Here is a 23,413-nt window from a genome sequence, read left to right on the forward strand (position 1 = left end):
CAGCTCTCTGCCTGTCTGTCTGTGTCTGTGTCTGTCTGTCTGTCTGTCTGTCTGTCTGTCTGTCTGTCTGTCTGCTTGTCTGCCTGTCTCCCACCACCCATATCCACTTCCTATTCAATATCAACTCATTATGGAGGTGAAATATCCTGCTTTCACACATACTGTGCTTATTGTTAGTGTTGATCCCCTAATCTCCCAGTGACATCAGACGTGGAACAGATGTGTACTTCCGCTCTGGCAGCCATCGAGGTGATTATGAATGGAGCCTGCATCAGATTAGGCCCGGAAATGACTTGTGAATGACTGAGTTCAATAACACCGAGCACCATGGTACACATCTCCGACCCCAGCTACACCCCTCCCCCCAGGGGGTCCCGCATGAGGTGCAGAGGGGTCAGCCCAGCAGGAGAACGACACCAATCTCCACCGACAAACCCTGTCCTCCAATGCGCGCTACACCTCCCCCAACCCACGATCCCCTGCCAGGATCTGAACTTAGGACCCCTGACAGAACGGCTGTTTTCTCATCACTCACAGTGGGGGGTAAAGGGGATGGGAGTGGAGGTGGGGGTCACTTCCCTGGTGTGGTATTTGATCAAGACTAAACACAGTTGTCAGTGAAGAGACAGTAGAGGTAGTGGTGTGGTGGAAGGTCGGAGGTCACGATGGGGCTGATGGAGGTAGAAGGTGAACTGAACATTTTCAAGGTAGCTCTTGCCAACTTACACTCCTGGGCCCTCATAGATACAAACTTGTGCTAGGGCTGGTTGAGCCACTGCAATTCACACTATGCTCTGTTCTTTCAAAACCATCTCAAGGCTATTGAGTCTGTAAGTCTGACAGCTCTCTCCTCTCCTCACCCCTGAGGTGGCATCATTTACACCCAGAGGAGAAAGGAGGCCCTGGGTAAGCCGTTGTCGATCTCTGCCTGAGATCCAGAGGAGAGGCACACAGCCATGAGCTCTGAACTCCCTACTTTCCTCTAAATCAATAGCCCTTTCTTTTTTTTTCTTTTTATATATATATATATATTTTTTTAATTTTATTTAATTTTTTTCATATATTTTATTTTTTTTGTCGGGGGAATGGATCAGCTTAATATTGCAGATAGATTGTATCTTCTATCAATGTAATTGTCTGCATCACTTCCAATCCCCCATGTTTTTTTTATATATATATACTCCCCTTTATTACTTTTCAACCCCACCATCCTTTCCCTACTTGGAGTAAATTAGTGAACAACAATGCCCAGGCCTCTACTTCCGGTCTATACTTACTATCTACACCTTATGGACAGAGTTAATTTTACAATAATTCTATTATATATATATTTTATCTTTTATTTTTTTAATTTTTTTTGCTCCTGAACTTCTTCTACTCTCAACCTCTCCGATCATTTTCATGATGTCCATCCGGTTTGCTTCTATATGCCATATCTTTCTAACTGTGCTCTTTCCCAAAAGCTCCCAACATACAACCTATATACTTATTATGGACACAGTATGCTTACATTATTAGCCTTTTTTTTTTTCTTTTTTTTTTTCACCTTTATTTAACCAGGTAAGCCAGTTGAGAACAAGTTCTCATTTACAACTGCGACCTGGCCAGAGTTACATATGGGGTAAAAAAAAACATAAGGTCATAAAATACAACAGAAAATATATATACAGTGTGTGCAAATGTAGCAAGTTATGGAGGTAAGGCAATAAATAGGCTATAGTGCAAAATAATTACAATTAGTATTAACACTGGAATTCTAGATGTGCAAGAGATTATGTGCAAATAGAGATACTGGGGTGCAAAAGAGCAAAATAAATAACAATATAGGGATGAGGTAGTTGGGTGGGCTAATTTCAGATGGGCTGTGTACATGTGCAGTGATCGGTAAGGTGCTCTGACAACTGATGCTTTTTTGCAATTCGTTCCAGTCATTGGCAGCAGAGAACTGGAAGGAATGGCGGCCAAAGGAGGTGTTGGCTTTGGGAATGACCAGTGAGATATACCTGCTGGAGCGCAGACTATGGGTGGGTGCTGCTATGGTGACCAATGAGCTAAGATAAGGCGGGGATTTGCCTAGCAGTGATTTATAGATGGCCTGAAGCCAGTGGGTTTGACGACGAACATGTAGTGAGGACCAGCCAACAAGAGCGTACAGGTCACAGTGGTGGGTAGTGTATGGGGCTTTGGAGACAAAACGGATGGCACTGTGATAGACTACATCCAATTTGCTGAGTAGAGTGTTGGAGGCTATTTTGTAAATGACATCGCCGAAGTCAAGGATCGGTAGGATAGTCAGTTTTACGAGGCTTTGTTGCGAAATAGGAAGCCGATTCTAGATTTAACTTTGGATTGGAGATTCTTAATGTGAGTCTGGAAGGAGAGTTTACAGTCTAACCAGACACCTAGGTATTTGTAGTTGTCCACATACTCTAGGTCAGACCCGTCGAGAGTGATGATTCTAGTCGGGTGGGCGGGTGCCAGCAGCGTTCGATTGAAGAGCATGCATTTAGTTTTACTAGTGTTTAAGAGCAGTTGGAGGCTACTGAAGGAGTGTTGTATGGCATTGAAGCTCGTTTGGAGGTTTGTTAACACAGTGTCCAATGAAGGGCCAGATGTATACAAAATGGTGTCGTCTGCGTAGAGGTGGATCTGAGAGTCACCAGCAGCAAGAGCGACATCATTGATATACACGGAGAAAAGAGTCGGCCCAAGAATTGAACCCTGTGGCACCCCCATAGAGACTGCCATAGGTCCAGACAACAGGCCCTCCGATTTCACACATTGAACTCTATCTGAGAAGTAGTTGGTGAACCAGGCGAGGCAGTCATTTGAGAAACCAAGGCTATTTAGTCTGCCAATAAGAATGCGGTGGTTGACAGAGTCGAAAGCCTTGGCCAGGTCGATGAAGACGGCTGCACAGTACTGTCTATTATCGATCGCGGTTATAATATCATTTAGGACCTTGAGCGTGGCTGAAGTGCACCCATGACCAGCTCGGAAACCGGATTGCATAGCGGAGAAGGTACGGTGGGATTCGAAATGGTTGGTGATCTGTTTGTTAACTTGGCTTTCAAATACTTTCGAAAGGCAGGGCAGGATGGATATAGGTCTGTAACAGTTTGGATCTAGAGTGTCACCCCCTTTGAAGAGGGGGATGACCGCGGCAGCTTTCCAATCTCTGGGGATCTCAGACGTTACGAAAGAGAGGTTGAACAGGCTAGTAATAGGGGTTGCAACAATTTCGGCGGCTAGTTTTAGAAAGAAAGGGTCCAGATTGTCTAGCCCAGCTGATTTGTAGGGGTCCAGATTTTGCAGGTCTTTCAGAACATCAGCTGTCTGAATTTGTGTGAAGGAGAAGCGGGGGGGGGGGGGCATAGGCAAGTTGCAGCGGAGGGTGCAGAGTTGGTGGCCGGGGTAGTGGTAGCCAGGTGGAAAGCATGGCCAGCCGTAGCAAAATGCTTGTTGAAATTCTCGATTATTGTAGATTTATCGGTGGTGATAGTGTTTCCTAGCCTCAGTGCAGTGGGCAGCTGGGAGGAAGTGCTCTTATTCTCCATGGACTTTACAGTGTCCCAAAACTTTTTGGAGTTAGTGCTACAGGATGCAAATTTCTGTTAGAAAAATTTAGCCTTTGCTTTCCTGACTGCTTGTGTATATTGGTTCCTAACTTCCCTGAAAAGTTGCATATCGCGGGGCTATTTGATGCTAATGCAGTACGCCACAGGATGTTTTTGTGCTGGTCAAGGGCAGTCAAGTCTGAGGAGAACTAGGGGCTATATCTGTTCTTAGTTCTGTATTTTTTGAATGGGGCATGTTTATTTAAGATTGAGAGGAAATTACTTTTAAAGAACAACCAGGCATCCTTTACTGACGGAATGAGATCTATATCCATCCAGGATACCTGGGCCAGGTCAATTAGGAAGGCCTGCTTGCTAAAGTGTTTTAGGGAGCGTTTGACAGTGATGAGGGGTGGTCGTTTGACCGCGGACCCATTACGGACGCAGGCAATAAGGCAGTGATCGCTGAGATCCTGGTTGAAGACAGCGGAGGTGTATTTAGAGGGTAAGTTAGTCAGGATGATATCTATGAGGGTACCCATGTTTACGGATTTAGGGTTGTACCTGGTAGGTTCGTTGATAATTTGTGTGAGATTGAGGGCATCTAGTTTGGATTGTAGGATGGCCGGGGTGTTAAGCATATCCCAATTTAGGTCACCAAGCAGTACGAACTCTGAGGATAAATGGGGGGCAATCAATTCACATATGGTATCCAGGGCACAGCTGGGGGCTGAGGGGGGTCTGTAGCAAGCGGCAACAGTGAGAGACTTATTTCTGGAAAGGTGGATTTTTAGAAGTAGAAACTCAAACTGTTTGGGCACAGACCTGGATAGTATGATAGAGCTCTGCAGGCTATCTCTACAGTAGATTGCAACTCCACCCCCTTTGGCAGTTCTATCTAGACGGAAAATGTTATAGTTGGGGATGGAAATTTCAGAATATTTGGTGGCCTTCCTAAGCCAGGATTCAGACACTGCTAGAACATCAGGGTTGGCAGAGTGTGCTAACGCAGTGAATAACTCAAACTTAGGAAGTAGACTTCTGATATTTATGTGCAAGAAACCAAGACTTTTGCGATTACAGAAGTCATCAAATGATAGCGCCTGGGGAGTAGGAGTGATACTGAGGGCTGCAGGGCCTGGGTTAGCCTCTACATCACCAGAGGAACAGAGGAGGACTAGAATAAGGATACGGCTAAAGGCTTTAAGAACTGGTCTTCTAGTGCGTTGGGTACATAGAATAAAGGGGGCAGATTTCCGGGCGTTGTAGAAAAGATTCAGGGCATTATGTACAGACAAGGATATGGAAGGATATGAGTAAAGTGGAGGTAAACCTAAGCGTTGGGTAACAATGAAAGAGATAGCATCACTGGAGGCACCAATTGAGTCGGTCTCCGCGTGTATGGGGGGTGGGACAAAGGAGCTATCTAAGGCAGGTTTAGCTGGGCTGGGGGATCTACAGTGAAATAGTACAATTAGAAATAACCGAAACAACAATAAGCTAACCATATTGACAAGGGAGAGAGGCATAAAGCAATCACAGGTGTAATTTGAGAGAGCTAAGACAACAGCTGGTAATGACGACACAGTTTGGGCTGAGGCTAAACATAAACAGGATGCAGTACCGTAAAAAGGAACAGTCCAGCAGACATCAGCTGTATAGCTGAGTTATCATAAGGTCCGGTGAACAGCAATAGGATAGTTCGGAGGTAGTTCGGGGGCTGCTAAAGCACTAGCGAGCAAGAGGCCACGGCTAGCGTGTGCTAGCAGGCCGGGGCTAGCAGATGGAATCTTCGTGGTCGACGTCGTAACGGGAAGCCTGTTGTAAAATCTACCTCATCAGACGATTTCGTCGGCAGACCAGTCGTGTAGGATCGGCTGGGCTCCGTGTCAACACTAGGTGGTCCCGTCCGGTTGACAGAGAGGTAGATAGCCGGGAGATGGGAGATGGGCCTAGCTCAGGATGATTAGCCAGACCTCAACGTCCATTTTGTTGCAGCTAGCTGGTAGCGATGAATCCGGAGTTAAAGGTCCAGTGATTCAGTGATTCTGGCAGAAAAACTGATATGTTCTGGGTCGATAACGCGCTGTGCAGACAGTGCAGACTGGCCGAATAATAGTCCAGACTATAGCTGGCTGGTAGGTGGTGCAGGCCACGGACAATGGTGAAAAACCGCTAACGGTAGCTGATAGCAAGTAGCTAGTTAGCTGGCTACTCCCGTCCGGTAGACCTAGAGGTAGATAGCCGGGATATGAGCCTGGCTCTAGGCTAGCTCGAGGCTAACTGGTGCTTGCATCGGGGGCAGTGGTGATTAGCCAAACAGCAACATCCATTCGGTTGCGGCTAGCTAGTTGCGATCCGGTGATTAATGTCCAGTGATTCAATTATTCCGGCAGAAAATCCAATGTTCTGGGTGAAATAGCAACTGTGGCTAATAGCAAGTAGCTAGTTAGCTGGCTAGCTAGTTTCAACTGTAGATTCTAGATAAAAGGTAAGTCAATAATAGAATCCGTTCCACATTGAGTGAGGCGGGATGCAGGAAAATATATTTTGTAGAAGGATGAAAAGTCTGATAGGAAAATATGTATGAAAAATACAAAAAAAACAGGGTATTTACAGGCTATTTACAGACACACGACAAAAACAGGACTGCACTACTACGCTATCTTTGTTATTATTTGTTGCTATTTGTTATTAGTCCCATCCTTCAACTCTATTCAATACCTCCCATCTATGTCTTAACACCATCCATATAGGATTTCTATTTGCCATATATATTTCAACCGTACTGTGATGTTTTACAAAAGTTCTGAACCTTTCTATTCTCATTGCTTCTACAGATTGTGAATTAAAAATAAACATTTTTGCTAAAAGTATTATTATATTATTGATTGATTGACTATGACTTTTCAGATCACCCAGTAATGCTATCTGCAAGGTTAGTTCCAGGTAAATATTGCAATCCTTTAGCCATTCCTGGACCTGTGTCCAAAAACAAGCTACAAATGGACAGAACCAAAACAAATGATCTAATGATTCTGTCTCTTCACAGCAAAATCTGCAGAGCTGGGAAGATTGTATCCCCCATATAAATAACATTCTATTGGTAGCAATAATTTTATATAATAATTTAAATTGAAAGATTCTAATTTTTGCATGTCAGTCCATAAACACTATGCCATGGGATCGGTACGTCAAAGATCTCTTCCCAACTATTTTGCAATCTATATGGGACGGCTGTCAATCCTTTGGTCCTTAAGTGAAACTGATATACATTTTTATTTATCACAGTTTTCCTTAACCAATTATGTTCTTTAATGCAAGGCCGACAGACAAGTTCCTTACTTTCTCCCCCTTCCACTTTCCTCTTCCACTTTTGCGGTAAGGCTGCAATTATTTGGTTGTAATTTTGGGTAGAGCAGACATTTCCATATGTTTTTGTTAGCTGCATGTGCGACATAACTCCACCAGTCCTACCGATGATATCATTTACGAAGATTATACCTTTTTTAAACATTCTGTCAAAAAATAAAGGTTTTTTGTCAATTAGTATATTTGAATTTAACCACAATATTTGTTGCATTATTTGTTCTGTCGTTTCTGGAGGATTAAATTGAAATTGCAACCAACTTTCTATGGCTTGTTTTAGAAATAGTGACATTTGGGAGATTATTTCCTTTTCAAATAACTGAAAGTGAGAGGTTGTAATCTGAATAAAGGGAAAAAGGCCTTTCTTGAACATTGGGTGAGACAATCTTACTAATTTGCTTGAGAACCAGTTCGGATTTAAGTATAACTTTTGTATGACTGAAGCTTTTAGTGATAGGTTTAATGCTTTAATATTTAATCATTTCTGTCCTCCGAATTCATATTCATTATATAAATATGTTCTTTTAATTTTGTCTGGCTTGCCGATCCAAATAAAATTGAATATTTTTTTCTCATATAATTTAAAAAACTGTTCGCTAGGCGTAGGCAAGACCATAAGCAAATAGGTAAACTGGGATAATACTAAAGAGTTAATCAGGGTGATTTTTCCACAAATTGACAGGTATTTTCCTTTCCATAGTAGTAAGATCTTATCTATTTTTGCTAACTTTCTATTAAAATTTATTGAAGTGAGATCATTTATTTCCTTTGGGATATGTATTCCGAGTATATCCACATCACCATCAGACCATTTTATTGGTAAACTACATGGTAATGTAAAAATTGTATTTTTTAGTGATCCAATACGTAATATAGTACATTTGTCATAATTTGGTTGTAATCCAGAGAGGTTAGAAAATGTATCTAGATCCTCTATGAGGCTGTGGAGGGATTCTAGTTGTGGATTTAAAAGAAAACATGAATCATCAGCGTACAATGACACCTTTGTTTTTAAGCCCTGTATTTCTAATCCTCTGATATTATTATTGGATTTGATTTTAATAGCTAACATCTCGATGGCCACAATAAATAGATATGCCGATAGTGGACAACCTTGTTTCACTCCTCTTGACAGTTTAAAACTTTCTGAGAAATAGCCATTATTTACTATTTTACACCTAGGGTTACTATACATGATTTTGACCCATTTTATAAGAGATTCTCCAAAATTGAAATGCTCCAGGCATTTATATATAAACCCCAGTCGAACTTTATCAAATGCCTTTTCGAAGTCTGCTATGAATAGCAGGCCTGGTTTCCCATATCTTCCATAGTGTTCTATTGTTTCCAATACTTGCCTTATATTATCTCCAATGTATCTTCCATGTAAAAAACCTGTCTGATTAGAATGAATAATATCCGACAATACCTTTTTAATTCTATGCGCTATACATTTTGCTAGGATTTTTGCATCACAACACTGAAGTGTAAGGGGCCTCCAATTTTGTAAATGGACTGGATCTCTATATTTTCCACTTGTATCCTGTTTCAGTAATAATGAGATCAGACCTTCTTCTTGAGTGTCAGATAATCTACCATTTACATAGGAGTGGTTAAAACATGCTAATAACGGTCCTCTTAGTATATCAAAAAAGGTTTGGTATACCTCGACTGGTATGCCATCCAACCCTGGAGTTTTCCCGGACTTAAAGTCTTTAATTGCATCCAGAAGTTCCTCCTCTGTAATTTCACCTTCACATGAGTCTTTCTGTGTGGCTGTTAATTTGACATTATCAATAGAAAAAAAATCTCTACAATTAGCTTCAGTTAGAGGAGATGGAGGCGACTGAAAAGAAAACATATGCTTAAAGTACTTTGTTTCTTCCTTCAAAATATCATTTGGTGAATTATGGATGACTCCGTCAATTGTAACCAGTTTCATTAAGTTCTTTTTGGTAGCATTCCTATGTTGAAGATTAAAAAAGAATTTTGTGCATTTTTCCCCATATTCCATCCAGTTTGCTTTATTTTTATAATATATTACACTTGATCTTTCTTGAATAAGTTTCTCCATTTCTTTTTTTTTTCCTCTAATTTATTCTGAGCCTCTATGTTACAGTTTTTATTGCCATCTATCTGTTCTGTTAGACTTTCTATTTCCTTTCTTAGTATAAACTCTTTTGACCTAAATTGCTTTTGTTTTCGAGATGAGTACTGAATTGCATGGCCTCTAAAGGCACATTTAAAGGTGTCCCATACAATAAGGGGATTCGCTGTACCTATGTTATGTTGGAAAAAGTCAGTTATAAATTCCTTTGTTCAAATCATAAATAAATTATCATCCAATAGGCTTTGATTAAATTTCCAATATCCTCGCCCACGTGGAAATTCAGTAAGAGTAATGTATATGCCTATTATATGATGGTCCGACCGCATTCTGTCCCCTATCAACACTTTTTTTACTTTTGGTGCCAACGAGAATGAGATAAGAAAGAAGTCAAGACGACTAGCTTGATTCAGTCTCCGCCATGTATATCTCACTAGATCAGTATATTTAAGCCTCCATATATCTACTAGTTCTAATGTATCCATGACATTCACAATTTCCTTAAGAGCATGTGGGTGATTGTTTGTGGTGTGATTTCCTTTACGGTCCATTGAGCTATTTAAAACAGTATTATAATCCCCCACCATAATAATATTGTCTTGAGTTGCTTGCAGGCTTGATAATTTATTATATATATTGTCAAAGAATTGTGGATCATCAATATTTGGTCCGTAAAGTTTAATGAGCCATATCTGTTTATGGTCCAATAACATATTTAAAATAATCCATCTACCTTGTGTATCTATTTGTACAATTTGCACATTCGGATCGAAATTACTATTAATTAATATCATCACCCCTTTTGAATTTCTTTGCCCATGGGAGAAGTATATCCCCCCCCCCCCCCCCCCCCATTCTTTTTTCCACGCTACTTCATCTCGAATTGTTGAATGAGTTTCCTGTATACAATAGATATTATATTCCTTCTCTTTGAGCCATGTAAATATTGTTCTTCTTTTGTTATTATCAGCTAAGCCATTACAATTATAACTGGCTATACTTATTTCACCATACACCATTAAGAGATACAAGTTTCAAGTCTATTTATCATTATACAGTGGGGGAAAAAAGTATTTAGTCAGCTACCAATTGTGCAAGTTCTCCCACTTAAAAAGATGAGAGCGGCCTGTAATTTTCATCATAGGTACACGTCAACTATGACAGACAAAATGAGGAAAAAAAATCCAGAAAATCACATTGTAGGATTTTTAATGAATTTATTTGCAAATTATGGTGGAAAATAAGTATTTGGTCACCTACAAACAAGCAAGATTTCTGGCTCTCACAGACCTGTAACTTCTTCTTTAAGAGGCTCCTCTGTCCTCCACTCGTTACCTGTATTAATGGCACCTGTTTGAACTTGTTATCAGTATAAAAGACACCTGTCCACAACCTCAAACAGTCACACTCCAAACTCCACTATGGCCAAGACTAAAGAGCTGTCAAAGGACACCAGAAACAAAATTGTAGACCTGCACCAGGCTGGGAAGACTGAATCTGTAATAGGTAAGCAGCTTGGTTTGAAGAAATCAACTGTGGGAGCAATTATTAGGAAATGGAAGACATACAAGACCACTAATAATCTCCCTCGATCTGGGGCTCCACGCAAGATCTCACCCCGTGGGGTCAAAATGATCACAAGAACGGTGAGCAAAAATCCCAGAACCACACGGGGGGACCTAGTGAATGAGAGCTGGGACCAAAGTAACAAAGCCTACCATCAGTAACACACTACGCCGCCAGGGACTCAAATCCTGCAGTGCGAGACGTGTCCCCCTGCTTAAGCCAGTACATGTCCAGGCCCGTCTGAAGTTTGCTAGAGTGCATTTGGATGATCCAGAAGAGGATTGGGGAGAATGTCATATGGTCAGATGAAACCAAAATATAACTTTTTGGTAAAAACTCAACTCGTCGTGTTTGGAGGACAAAGAATGCTGAGTTGCATCCAAAGAATACACCATACCTACTGTGAAGCATGGGGGTGGAAACATCATGCTTTGGAGCTGTTTTTCTGCAAAGGGACCAGGACGACTGATCCGTGTAAAGGAAAGAATGAATAGGGCCATGTATCGTGAGATTTTGAGTGAAAACCTCCTTCCATCAGCAAGGGCATTGAAGATGAATCGTGGCTGAGTCTTTCAGCATGACAATGATCCCAAACACACCGCCCGGGCAACGAAGGAGTGGCTTCGTAAGAAGCATTTCAAGGTCCTGGAGTGGCCTAGCCAGTCTCCAGATCTCAACCCCATAGAAAATCTTTGGAGGGAGTTGAAAGTCCGTGTTGCCCAGCGACAGCCCCAAAACATCACTGCTCTAGAGGAGATCTGCATGGAGGAATGGGCCAAAATACCAGCAACAGTGTGTGAAAACCTTGTGAAGACTTACAGAAAATGTTTGACCTGTGTCATTGCCAACAAAGGGTATATAACAAAGTATTGAGACACTTTTGTTATTGACCAAATACTTATTTTCCACCATAATTTGCAAATAAATTCATAAAAAATTCTACAATGTGATTTTCTGGAAATTTTTTCCTCATTTTGTCTGTCATAGTTGGCGTGTACCTATGATGAAAATTGCAGGCCTCTCTCATATTTTTAAGTGGGAGAACTTGCACAATTGGTGCCTGACTAAATACTTTTTTTCCCCACTGTATATGTTTGTAAATTTACCAATAAAAAATAGCGTAATGATTGAGTGTCCATATAGCTGTACCGTGATATTTGCATTGCTATGGAGTAATCCTTCAATTGATCTCCACTAATTCCCCCGCTAAAGCCCCTCCCCATCCCAAGTTGAGCCGTCATCCCAGTGATCAGCATCCCACCCACGTCCCTCCGTATCCCTAAGGCCCCGAGAGGCCAGGACCCATCCATCGAAAACAGCACACAGTGCCACCCATAAAACAGAAGCAGATTAACCGCCAAAAGCATTTCCAATGCTTTCACCTCTCTCTCTCTCTCTCTCTCTATATATATATATATATATAACTATTTAAAAAAAATTATGCATATCCTATTTTCCATCATTATCAATTAATATGCGTAATAATGTCGGCAGTTCACGCGTAGGATTCTAACATATAACCCGGATTGCCATTGTATCACATTTAATTCATTGACAAGCAATTATTATCCTAGCAAATAATTCCCGTGGTCCATCCCATACCCTCCCCCTCAACATCCCCACCCCCCCACAACAGATGCCAGACAAGCACACACGCACATACTCACATACTCCAACACACTCAAACCCCCTCCTCCACAATCCACCATAAAATCAGATACTCAACGGCTGTTATATCCCAGAGCCCAACTCGAGAAATAACTTGATTTACGAGTGCACATACAGTTAAAGCTGATTGAGAAAGCATGCAGATTGAGCAGAAATTGATAACAATGTGAGATTTGATTAATCTACTTAATCTATGTAAAGTCCTAGGTGATGGAGATCAGATCCACCCTCTTCACCTGAAACACAAACACTCTGATCCCCTGTTGTAACCATTTTCCCAAGCATCTCCATGCGGTCAGATCTTTGATTATTTTGTGCCACCTGGGCCACAATGATAAACCCCCTCTCTGATTGTCCGAGTGTGACCCCCTCCCCATGGGTTACTGCAGCCAGTGTTGCCAGCACTGCCACTACCTGGGTGGGTGTACCCCACCGGAATCCCCACCGGCTAAGTAAAAGGTCGTCAAGGTTCTCATTAGCAGCTTTGAGAATTTCCTTGTATATTATGCTCTCAATAGCCCTTTCTTTACTAAAACAACTATACTTCTCTCTCCAGTGAGTTTTCCCTTGCCTGCTCACTCAAGGGAAGTTTTTCTTCTTCTATTGTATATTGTTGTTCCCCTGGTGTATGATGGGACAAATCTACGTTTCAGAGTATCTAGTGGCTCCTGATAAGAGACCAATTCATGTCAGATTTTCCCTTAAATGCCTGCTAAACTGTTTGTTAAACTGACCACCACTCACTGACTACAGACAGGGAAATCAATCTGGCTGTCACGGTTTCGGCCGAGGCTGCTCCTCTTCCTTGTTCGGGCAGGCTTCGGCGGTCGTCGTCTCCGGAGTACTAGCTGCTACCGTTCTATGTTTCATGTTCATTTGGTTTTGTCTGTTCATAACACCTGTCCCTTATTTGTGTCTTAATTGTTTCCCTATTTAGTTTCGTGTGCTTGGGTCAGGTGTTATGCGTGATTGTTCATTGTCAGCCTGCCTCTGTGAAGTTTATTGTATTCTCTCGTTGTGTTTTCCCGAGAGCTCGCACTGCGTGCGCTTTTCTTGTTTTGACGCACTGTGTTTTGTGCGCAATTGTTTGCGCCACCCGGTTGGGTTGGCGACTCATTGTTCTCGTTGTTTTTGGGAACATTACTAAAGACGGTTGAAGTCATCCTGGGTCCTGCGCTTGATTCCTTCCACTCACCTACACACACCACTCTGACAGAATCACGCATCCATCATGGAATCAGCAGGAGAGACCACGCCGACAGCCGAGATGGCTGAACGTCTTCGTGGTCAGGAGGACCGCATCAATCAGGTCTGTCACGCCCTGGAGGGGGTGATGAATACCCTGCACCGATGGGAGACCAGCGGGGTTCCCACACCTCCACGAACCGACCCAGCTCCATCGGTCAGCCCTCCTGTCTCATCTCCGGAACCAAGTGGGATTCGGCTCTCGCTCCCGAGGGCGTACGACGGCTCCACTGCCGGGTGTCAAGGGTTCCTGCTGCAGGTGGAGCTCTACCTCGCCACCGTACACCCGGCGCCCTCGGGACACGAGAGCGTCTCAGCCCTCATCTCCTGTCTCACCGGCAAGGCGTTGGAGTGGGCCAACGCCGAGTGGAGGAGAATGGACGCCGCTACCACGAACTATGCGGAGTTCTCCCGCCGCTTCCGTGCTGTGTTCGACCATCCACCAGAGGGGAAGGCGGCGGGGGAGCGGCTATTCTACCTCCGACAGGGGATGAGGAGCGCCCAGGACTTTGCCTTGGAGTTTCGGACCCTAGCGGCTGATGCAGGGTGGAATGAGCGGGCCCATATCGACCATTTCCGCTGCAGCCTCCGGGAGGACGTCCAGCGAGAGTTGGCGTGCAGGGACACTTCGTTGACTTTCGACCAGCTTGTCGACATGGCCATCCGGCTGGATACCCTGCTCGCCACCCGTGGGCGTCCCGGGAGGGGGGGTTCGCCCATTCCACTCTCCAGCACCTCCGAGCCGAGCCCTATGGAGCTCGGAGGTGCTGGCGCTAGGGAACGGAGGAGGAGGAGCCCGAGGGGACCCGGCCCTTGCACCAACTGTGGTCGTGGAGGGCACACCGCGGCTAGGTGTTGGGGCGGGTTCTCTAGTGAGGGAGAAGGCAGGTCACGCATTGGGGTCCACCCAGGTGAGTAGGCGCCCTGCTTACCCAGAGCTTTCTGTCGTGCACCTAACCTTGCCTGTTTGTTTCCCACAGGTTGCACCTCGTTCCCAGCATAAGGCGCTGGTAGATTCAGGCGCAGCTGGGAATTTTGTAGATCGCCAGTTTTGTATAGAGTTAGGGATTCCCCTCCTTCCAGTGGATAAGCCTTTCCCCGTCCATGCCCTAGATAGCCGTCCGTTAGGGTCTGGGTTGATTAGGGAAGTCACAGCACCCCTTCAGATGATGGCGCAGGAGGGTCATGAGGAGAGAATTCAGCTCTATCTGATTGACTCTCCTGCGTATCCGGTAGTGCTGGGTCTTCCCTGGTTGATGACTCATGACCCTATTATTAAGTGGCGAGAGAAAGCTCTTAAAGGGTGGTCTGCTCAATGTGAGGGGCGGTGTCTGGGTGTTTCCATAGGGGCGACCTCGGTGGAGAGTCCGAATCTAATGCCAGCACTGCAGATTCCCCCCGAGTATGAGGATTTGGCACTGGCGTTCAGTAAGACTAGGGCGGCGCAGCTGCCGCCTCATAGACGAGGGGATTGTGCGATAGATCTCCAGTCAGGAGCAGCTCTCCCGCGGAGCCATGTGTATCCCTTGTCTCAAGAGGAGAGAAAGGCTATGGAGACGTACATCTCTGAGTCTCTTAGACAGGGATACATACGGACCTCCGTTTCACCCGCTTCCTCAAGTTTCTTTTTTGTGAAGAAAAAGGATGGAGGTCTGCGCCCGTGTATTGATTACCGCGGTCTCAATCAGATCACAGTGAAGTACAGCTATCCACTTCCTCTGATTGCGACTATGACGGAGTCACTGCACGGTGCGCAGTTCTTTACAAAATTGGATCTTAGGAGCGCATATAACTTGGTGCGCATTCGAGAGGGCGATGAATGGAAGACAGCGTTTAGCACGACTTCCGGACACTACGAGTATCTAGTCATGCCATATGGGTTGATGAATGCTCCCTCAGTCTTCCAATCCTTCGTCGATGAGATTTTCCGGGACATGCAGGGACAGGGAGTAGTTGTGTACATCGACGACATTCTGGTGTATAGTCCTACCCGTGCTGAGCATGTAGCCCTGGTGCGCCGAGTATTGAGGAGGCTGTTGGAGCATGACCTATATGTCAAGGCAGAGAAATGTCTGTTTTTCCAGAAGTCGGTCTCCTTTCTGGGTTACCAGTTATCTGCGTCAGGGGTGAAGATGGAGGTAGACCGGGTGTCAGCTGTGCGTAATTGGCAGACCCCAACCACTGTGAAGGAGGTGCAACGGTTCTTGGGTTTTGCGAATTATTACCGGAGGTTTATCCGGGGTTTTGGACAGGTGGCAGCTCCCATAACGTCTCTGTTAAAGGGGGGTCCGGTGCGCTTGCAGTGGTCAGCTGAGGCGGACAGGGCATTTGGGAGACTGAAGGACCTGTTTACCTCGGCGCCGGTGTTGGCGCATCCGGATCCCTCTTTACCGTTCCAAGTAGAGGTGGACGCGTCAGAGGCCGGGATAGGGGCCGTTCTTTCCCAGCGTTCTGGCACTCCACCTAAACTCCGTCCCTGTGCGTTTTACAGTAAGAAGCTCAGTCCGGCGGAGCGGAATTATGACGTAGGAGACAGGGAGCTGTTAGCCGTGGTACAGGCCCTAAAGGTGTGGCGGCATTGGCTCGAGGGGGCTCAACACCCTTTCCTCATTCTAACTGACCATCGTAACCTGGAGTACATCCGGGCAGCTAGGAGACTGAATCCTCGCCAGGCTCGCTGGACTATGTTCCTAGCCCGGTTTGTGTTTAAAATCACATACATCCCTGGGTCCCAGAACGGGAAGGCAGATGCTCTGTCTCGGCGGTATGACGCAGAGGAGAGGTCAGTTGAGTCCACGCCCATACTACCGGAGTCCTGTCTGGTTGCTCCGGTGGTGTGGGAGGTTGATGGTGAGATCGAGCGGGCGTTACGCACCGACCCGAGTCCTCCACAGTGTCCTGTGGGTCGGACGTACGTTCCGCTCGAGGTACGCGATCGCCTCATTTGTTGGGCTCATACGTCCCCCTCCTCTGGCCATCCGGGTATCGGCCGGACAGTGCACTGCCTGAGCACGAAGTACTGGTGGCCAACGTTAGCTAGGGATGTGAGGATTTATGTCTCCTCCTGTTCGGTGTGGGCCCAGTGTAAGGCGCCCAGACATTTGCCCAGGGGTAAGTTACAACCCCTGCCTATTCCACAACGACCCTGGTCCCACCTCTCGGTGGATTTTGTTACCGACCTTCCCCCCTCACAGGGGAACACTACCATCCTGGTCGTTGTGGATCGGTTCTCTAAGGCCTGTCGTCTCCTTCCCATGCCGGGTCTACCCACTGCCCTACAGACCGCAGAGGCTCTGTTCACCCATGTCTTCCGGCACTACGGGGTACCCGAGGATATAGTGTCTGACCGAGGCCCCCAGTTCACCTCTAGAGTGTGGAGAGCATTTATGGAACGGTTGGGGGTTTCGGTAAGCCTTACCTCGGGTTACCACCCGGAGAGTAATGGGCAGGTTGAACGTGTCAACCAGGACGTGGGTAGGTTTCTGAGGTCATACTGTCAGGGCCGGCCGGAGGAGTGGGCGAGATATGTGCCCTGGGCCGAGATGGCACAGAACTCTCTTCGCCACTCCTCCACCCAACTAACCCCTTTTCAGTGTGTATTAGGGTACCAGCCGGTTCTGGCACCATGGCATGAGAGCCAGATCGAGGCCCCCGCTGTGGATGAGTGGGTGCGGCGCTCGGAAGAGACGTGGGACGCTGCACACGTCCATCTGCAGCGTGCCATACGTCGACAGAAGACGAGCGCCGACCTACACCGCAGTGAGGGGCCAGTGTACGCACCTGGAGATCGAGTCTGGCTCTCAACCAGAAACCTGCCCCTCCGCCTGCCCTGCCGGAAGCTGGGTCGGCGGTTTGTGGGGCCATTTAAAGTCCTGAGGAGATTGAACGAGGTGAGTTATAGGTTAGAACTACCTGTTGATTACAAAAATATTAACCCCTCGTTCCATGTGTCTCTCCTCAGGCCGGTGGTAGCTGGTCCACTCCAGGACTTTGAGATTGAGGAGACTCCTCCGCCCCCGTTGGACATCGAGGGGGCTCCGGCGTACACGTGAGGTCCATCCTGGATTCTAGGCGCCGGATGGGGGGTCTTCAATATCTCGTGGAGTGGGAGGGGTACGGTCCGGAGGAGCGGTGCTGGGTGCCAAGGAGGGACGTATTAGACCAGTCCCTACTGACCGATTTCCATCGGGGTCATCCTGCGCGCCCTGCTCCGCGTCGTCCGGGTCGTCCCCGAGCTCCGGGTCGGCGCACGGCTGGAGCCGCGCGTCAAGGGGGGGGTACTGTCACGGTTTCGGCCGAGGCTGCTCCTCTTCCTTGTTCGGGCAGGCTTCGGCGGTCGTCGTCTCCGGAGTACTAGCTGCTACCGTTCTATGTTTCATGTTCATTTGGTTTTGTCTGTTCATAACACCTGTCCCTTATTTGTGTCTTAATTGTTTCCCTATTTAGTTTTGTGTGCTTGGGTCAGGTGTTATGCGTGATTGTTCATTGTCAGCCTGCCTCTGTGAAGTTTATTGTATTCTCTCGTTGTGTTTTCCCGAGAGCTCGCACTGCGTGCGCTTTTCTTGTTTTGACGCACTGTGTTTTGTGCGCAATTGTTTGCGCCACCCGGTTGGGTTGGCGACTCATTGTTCTCGTTGTTTTTGGGAACATTACTAAAGACGGTTGAAGTCATCCTGGGTCCTGCGCTTGATTCCTTCCACTCACCTACACACACCACTCTGACACTGGCAAGGTGATCAATATGGAGAAAGATCATGTTAATCTACAACCATTATTCCCTAGAAAGGTAAACGAGTGATTGACGAAGATAAATGTGCTCTTTGTCTTTGTCTGGGACCCTGTGGAGTGAACTACCCCCAGCACACAAACCAGCCTTTCTCCTCTTAGTCAAACCAGGTCAACCACGTGACCTTGGTGAATATCATCTGAGTAGTCGGAAGGCCCTGGAGGCCCAGAAGGCAGCAGGGTCCGGAGTTAGAGGAGGATCCACATCAGATCAGTCCCTCAGGGCTAATGTGTTGCAGGGGCTGGTTACTTAACTGGAGCCATTTGCAACCTGTGTTACTGAAACTGATTAGGGTTCAATATGGAGTGCCTGTTAAGGCGGTTGTAAAGAATTAGTCCGGGGATTTGGTAACAGATCTTAAAAACACACAGGGCAGCCGTGACATCAGTTTCAATCAGGAAGCTATCCCCACAGGACGATGGGGCACCTTGAGAAACTCAATGTGATCTGCACACACACGCACACACACACACACACACACACACACACACACACACACAGGCCATTGATGATCTGCAATCACACTCTCAGGCTACTTGCAGAGCTGAAAAATAATAAGAAAGCCAGGAGGAGAAGGAGGAGGAGGAAGATGATGATGATGATGATGATGATGAAGAAGTTACCGTGAGGGCCAGGAGTTTGCCGTAGGTCAGGTGTGCTGGGATGTGGTCTGGCTTGGCTCTCAGGGACTCTCTGTACCAGTGCTCGGCCTCGGTCAGCTTGTTCAGTCTCATGTAGGCCTCTCCTGTGAGGGGAAGTGAGGCATCGGGTCAAGGGTCAGAGGTTAAGGAACCACAAGTCTTCCCATTGTCTCACTAAGGAATCCAATGACAGCTAGGGCGGTCATGCAGAAAGGCCTGCCATCACGTCAGTGCACTTTGAAACCCGATACCAAACTCGTGTTTTATTAGCTAAAGGACCTTTTACTAGGACTAGGGTCAGGGACACACATTACAACATCGCAAAGTGAGGGACGACGTTTTGAATTTGTCTGCCTCAGTTGAATAGTGTCCCACTAAAAGGCTTGATAGGATGATAAGATGTTTTATTTCTTTAATAAAATCCTCTATCCTATAACAAACTCATAATACCTGCTCAGCGACAATCCCGTAAAAATAATAATTTAACTAAAGGTGGATTTTCAGATCCCCCATGTGTTAGTTAGATGGAGTTCAATGGGAGGCCTAAAGTACTTCAGAGCAGGAGAACAGGCATGGGCCTGACTCCATCCTTTGCTATGACTGGCCTGAGCTGATTGCCTGATATGTTGCTGATGACATGAGTAGAAACACCCTCCCTGATTCTTCAGACATCATCTGATACCTGGTCCAGCCTTGAAGACTTTACCATCGCCTGAACAAACAGAGTCTCTCTTTCTTTCTCTCTCCTGCCTCTGACACGTATTATAACAGCATTTGACGTCACAGTCGGGTAATTGGGGAAAACACAAGCCAAAACAATGCTTTAAATGTAATGATCACAGGAATAATACAGGGACAGGGGACGTGACGGCGATAGGTTTCACATGAACTTGTAACGGGACGTTTTTTCAATCCACACCCATGTTTTCGAGAGGAGTGCCAATTGAAGCTAGATAATACACTGGGGATTATGGCTAATCATTTCCACTGATAAGAAACCGGAGAGAAACAACAGGTGGCTGGTGTTTAACGTTGACCTGCTGACCTCTGAGACGATCAACAGACGTCCCCCCTGTTCTTCATTAGCAATTGTCTGTAATATACCTTTAATATACCTCTAAATACAGGGTACTCAAGCATGTAGTGGTATCAAATATAAGACTCCACTTCCATTTTTACTCATGATAAGGAACAGAGTTAATGCAGTCTTTTGTAAGACAGTATATCAAGTATCCAAGGAAAGCCAGCTTTATGTTAGAGTAGATATCTTTCAAACTGTTCTCCATAAGCATAAACATTTACTGTATGTCCTAGTTGGGTTACAGAATCCCTAGACTTCATTTATTTCCTTTCCAGCAGCTAATATAATACTGTACACTGACTTATGATTATGAGTCGCTTTATCTACATATTTGTCAGACATGGTGTAATGCGGAGCTGGTAACAGCAGAAGACTGAGTGTGGTCAAATGGGCTTTGTGCCTCTCTAGTCTACCATCAGATTCAGATGGAGGTCTGTGACGTAGCACAGACGGACATAACATTCGAAGTGACACAATTTCCAAGGAGTTGAAAACCACATCTAGCGGAACATTCCATTGCCCATTTGAGATGATGGGGGTTTTGGCAGATAAAGATCCAACTTTGACCCAGACTGCCATGTAAACTGACTAAAGTTTCCCCTCTTGAGAATATGACCAACAAAATGGCAGCACCCGCGTGAATTGGACTGTAAATAGATAGGAGCAGGTGCGCCAAACATTTAAATTAGCTCCTCAGAGTAATGTAAAAATCAGCTGCAAGAAATATGGGAAAATGCCGCAACATCCACCCTCCTACAGCCCTTACAGCTTTCAAACTGTGAGAGGCGATTTGGTAACGATTTCTCAGCACCTCTGTCAAGCTGAATTTGACTCCACTGGTGAATGTACTGTCCTAGGGGGGCTTGCTGGAATTCAGCAAGATGAAGAGTGAGAGCAAGAGAGAGAGGGAGGGAAAGAGACACAGAGAGAGAGAGAGAAAGAGTGAGTAAAAGAGTGAAAGAGAGAGAGAGGAACAACATGGGGTAGCCAGAGAGAAGGAAAAAGGAGTGAGACTTGTCAGCATGGCCATTGAGTGACAAGAGTGCTAGTGAAATCGGGGGTCACTTGAAATTGAATATTATTGCATTTTGAAATCAAAAGTCACAATTTAGTCTGCAGCTACTTTCACATGACTGTAACACGAGGAGCGCAGTTATTATCATTAATGTGCTGTTGAAACCTCAACATCGGGGCCTCAATGGGAGCGTTGAGCTGCAGCCACACACCGACTTTGATGCCGGTTTACACGAAAACAGAGGACCTCTAAAACCAACAGCCTTGGGCTAATTTGTAATGCTTACTGTAAGCATAGCTCAGCTGACGAGCTCAAGACCCTGGCCACAATCAATACAACCAATCCTGTGACCCTTCAGGTGGAATAAGGTTAAACAAACTCAGCCAGAAGTGCATGGACCCAAGCTGACAACCAACAGCTGACACAATGATTACAAATGTACCTCCAATCTACCAATCTTCTATTCCATTATTTTTTCTCCTCACAAGAAAATCTAAGCTTGTGTGTTTGGTTCGAGAGAGAGAGAATAGCCACTTACCCATCATGTTATAGAGGCTCTGAGGTGCAAATTGTCTTGGCATTTTCTGTATTGCTTCTTTATACACCGAGAGGGCCTCCTATGAATGAATAAAACAAAAGGAACCATCCATTAGGCACGAGGAGCCAACCAGGCCAGGGCCACAAGTCATTTGTCTACTGCAGCCTGGGCCCTCACAAGCTGAATGGAAGCATGGAATCAGGGGTCACTAAGAGGTGGTTAAGACTTGGTGGAGGAGAAAGGATCTATCCTCTCCATGACATGGCCAGTCAGAGAGCTAGTGCAGTGTCACACAGACTCTCTCTCGCTAAAGCCCCAGGCAGGGATTCCCTTTAGGCTCTATTAGTGGGTAGGCTTAGCGGAGTTGTCAACAATCGGAGGCATCCGGTTTTCAGGGATACAGCTAATTCAACCTAGCTTCCTTATCCGCTGAAAACCAGATGTGGGAACTCCGCTCAGGCGTTTTCTTTTACGCCTGCTACGTTAGGTTAATTAGTGGGTATACTAGTGTAGAAGGTCAGTGGGTAGTGGAACTTTTCTCCTGATAATACACACTGTTTCCACAATCTCAGAGCTGGTGTACTTTTCGACCTGTTTGTGTATGATTGGTGTGTGTGTTCCTGTGTGTGTGTGTGTGTGTGTGCGCACCTCCGTCTGCCCCCCTATCCTACCTCCTGGTGCCCCTGCTCATGGAGCAGCTTGCCCAGGTTGTACAGGCAGCTGGTGACGGAGCTCTTGTGGGTGTGGGGGTCCTTCAGGTTCTCGTCAGGGATGTCGGCGCAGGTTAGGAAGGTCCTCTTGGCTTCGTCCAGTCGCCCCTGGTTCATCAGGACGATCCCTGTGTTCAAGTAGGCGGCTGCAGGGGGGAATGAGATACATATACAGTGGGGGAAAAAAGTATTTAGTCAGCCACCAATTGTGCAAGTTCTCCCACTTAAAAAGACGAGAGAGGCCTGTATTTTCATCATAGGTACACGTCAACTATGACAGACAAATTGAGAAAAACAATTCTAGAAAATCACATTGTAGGATTTGTAATGAATTTATTTGCAAATTATGGTGGAAAATAAGTATTTGGTCACCTACAAACAAGCAAGATTTCTGGCTCTCACAGACCTGTAACTTCTTCTTTAAGAGGCTCCTCTGTCCTCCACTCGTTACCTGTATTAATGGCACCTGTTTGAACTTGTTATCAGTATAAAAGACACCTGTCCACAACCTCAAACAGTCACACTCTAAACTCCACTATGGCCAAGACCAAAGAGCTGTCAAAGGACACCAGAAACAAAATTGTAGACCTGAACCAGGCTGGGAAGACTGAATCTGCAATAGGTAAGCAGCTTGGTTTGAAGAAATCAACTGTGGGAGCAATTATTAGGAAATGGAAGACATACAAGACCACTGATAATCTCCCTCGATCTGGGGCTTTCACGCAAGATCTCACCCCGTGGGGTCAAAATGATCACAAGAACGGTAAGCAAAAATCCCAGAACCACACGGGGGGACCTAGTGAATGACCTGCAGAGAGCTGGGACCAAAGTAACAAAGCCTACCATTAGTAACACACTACGCCGTCAGGGACTCAAATCCTGCAGTGCCAGACGTGTCCCCCTGCTTAAGCCAGTACATGTCCAGGCCCGTCTGAAGTTTGCTAGAGTGCATTTGGATGATCCAGAAGAGGATTGGGAGAATGTCATATGGTCAGATGAAACCAAAATATAACTTTTTGGTAAAAACTCAACTTCTCGTGTTTGGAGGACAAAGAATGCTGAGTTGCATCCAAAGAACACCATACCTACTGTGAAGCATGGGGGTGGAAACATCATGCTTTGGGGCTGTT

The 23,413-nt window shown here is 45.7% G+C and overlaps 1 protein-coding gene across 1 annotated transcript in view; it reads right to left on the bottom strand.

The window, feature by feature from the left end:
* Positions 1-23,413, bottom strand: part of LOC311135463 (protein O-mannosyl-transferase TMTC2-like) — a 159,178-nt gene that overhangs the window by 31,249 nt on the left and 104,516 nt on the right. Inside the window, exons 6-8 of the mRNA XM_084169428.1 lie at positions 22,245-22,429; positions 21,574-21,652; positions 18,922-19,043 (exon numbers count right to left, since the gene is read on the bottom strand). Coding sequence (XP_084025554.1) covers positions 18,922-19,043; positions 21,574-21,652; positions 22,245-22,429 — 386 coding nt within the window. The remainder of the gene's footprint in view (positions 1-18,921; positions 19,044-21,573; positions 21,653-22,244; positions 22,430-23,413) is intronic.

Source organism: Coregonus lavaretus, assembly GCF_964263955.1.
Source record: "Coregonus lavaretus genome assembly, chromosome: 9".
NCBI lineage: Eukaryota > Metazoa > Chordata > Actinopteri > Salmoniformes > Salmonidae > Coregonus > Coregonus lavaretus.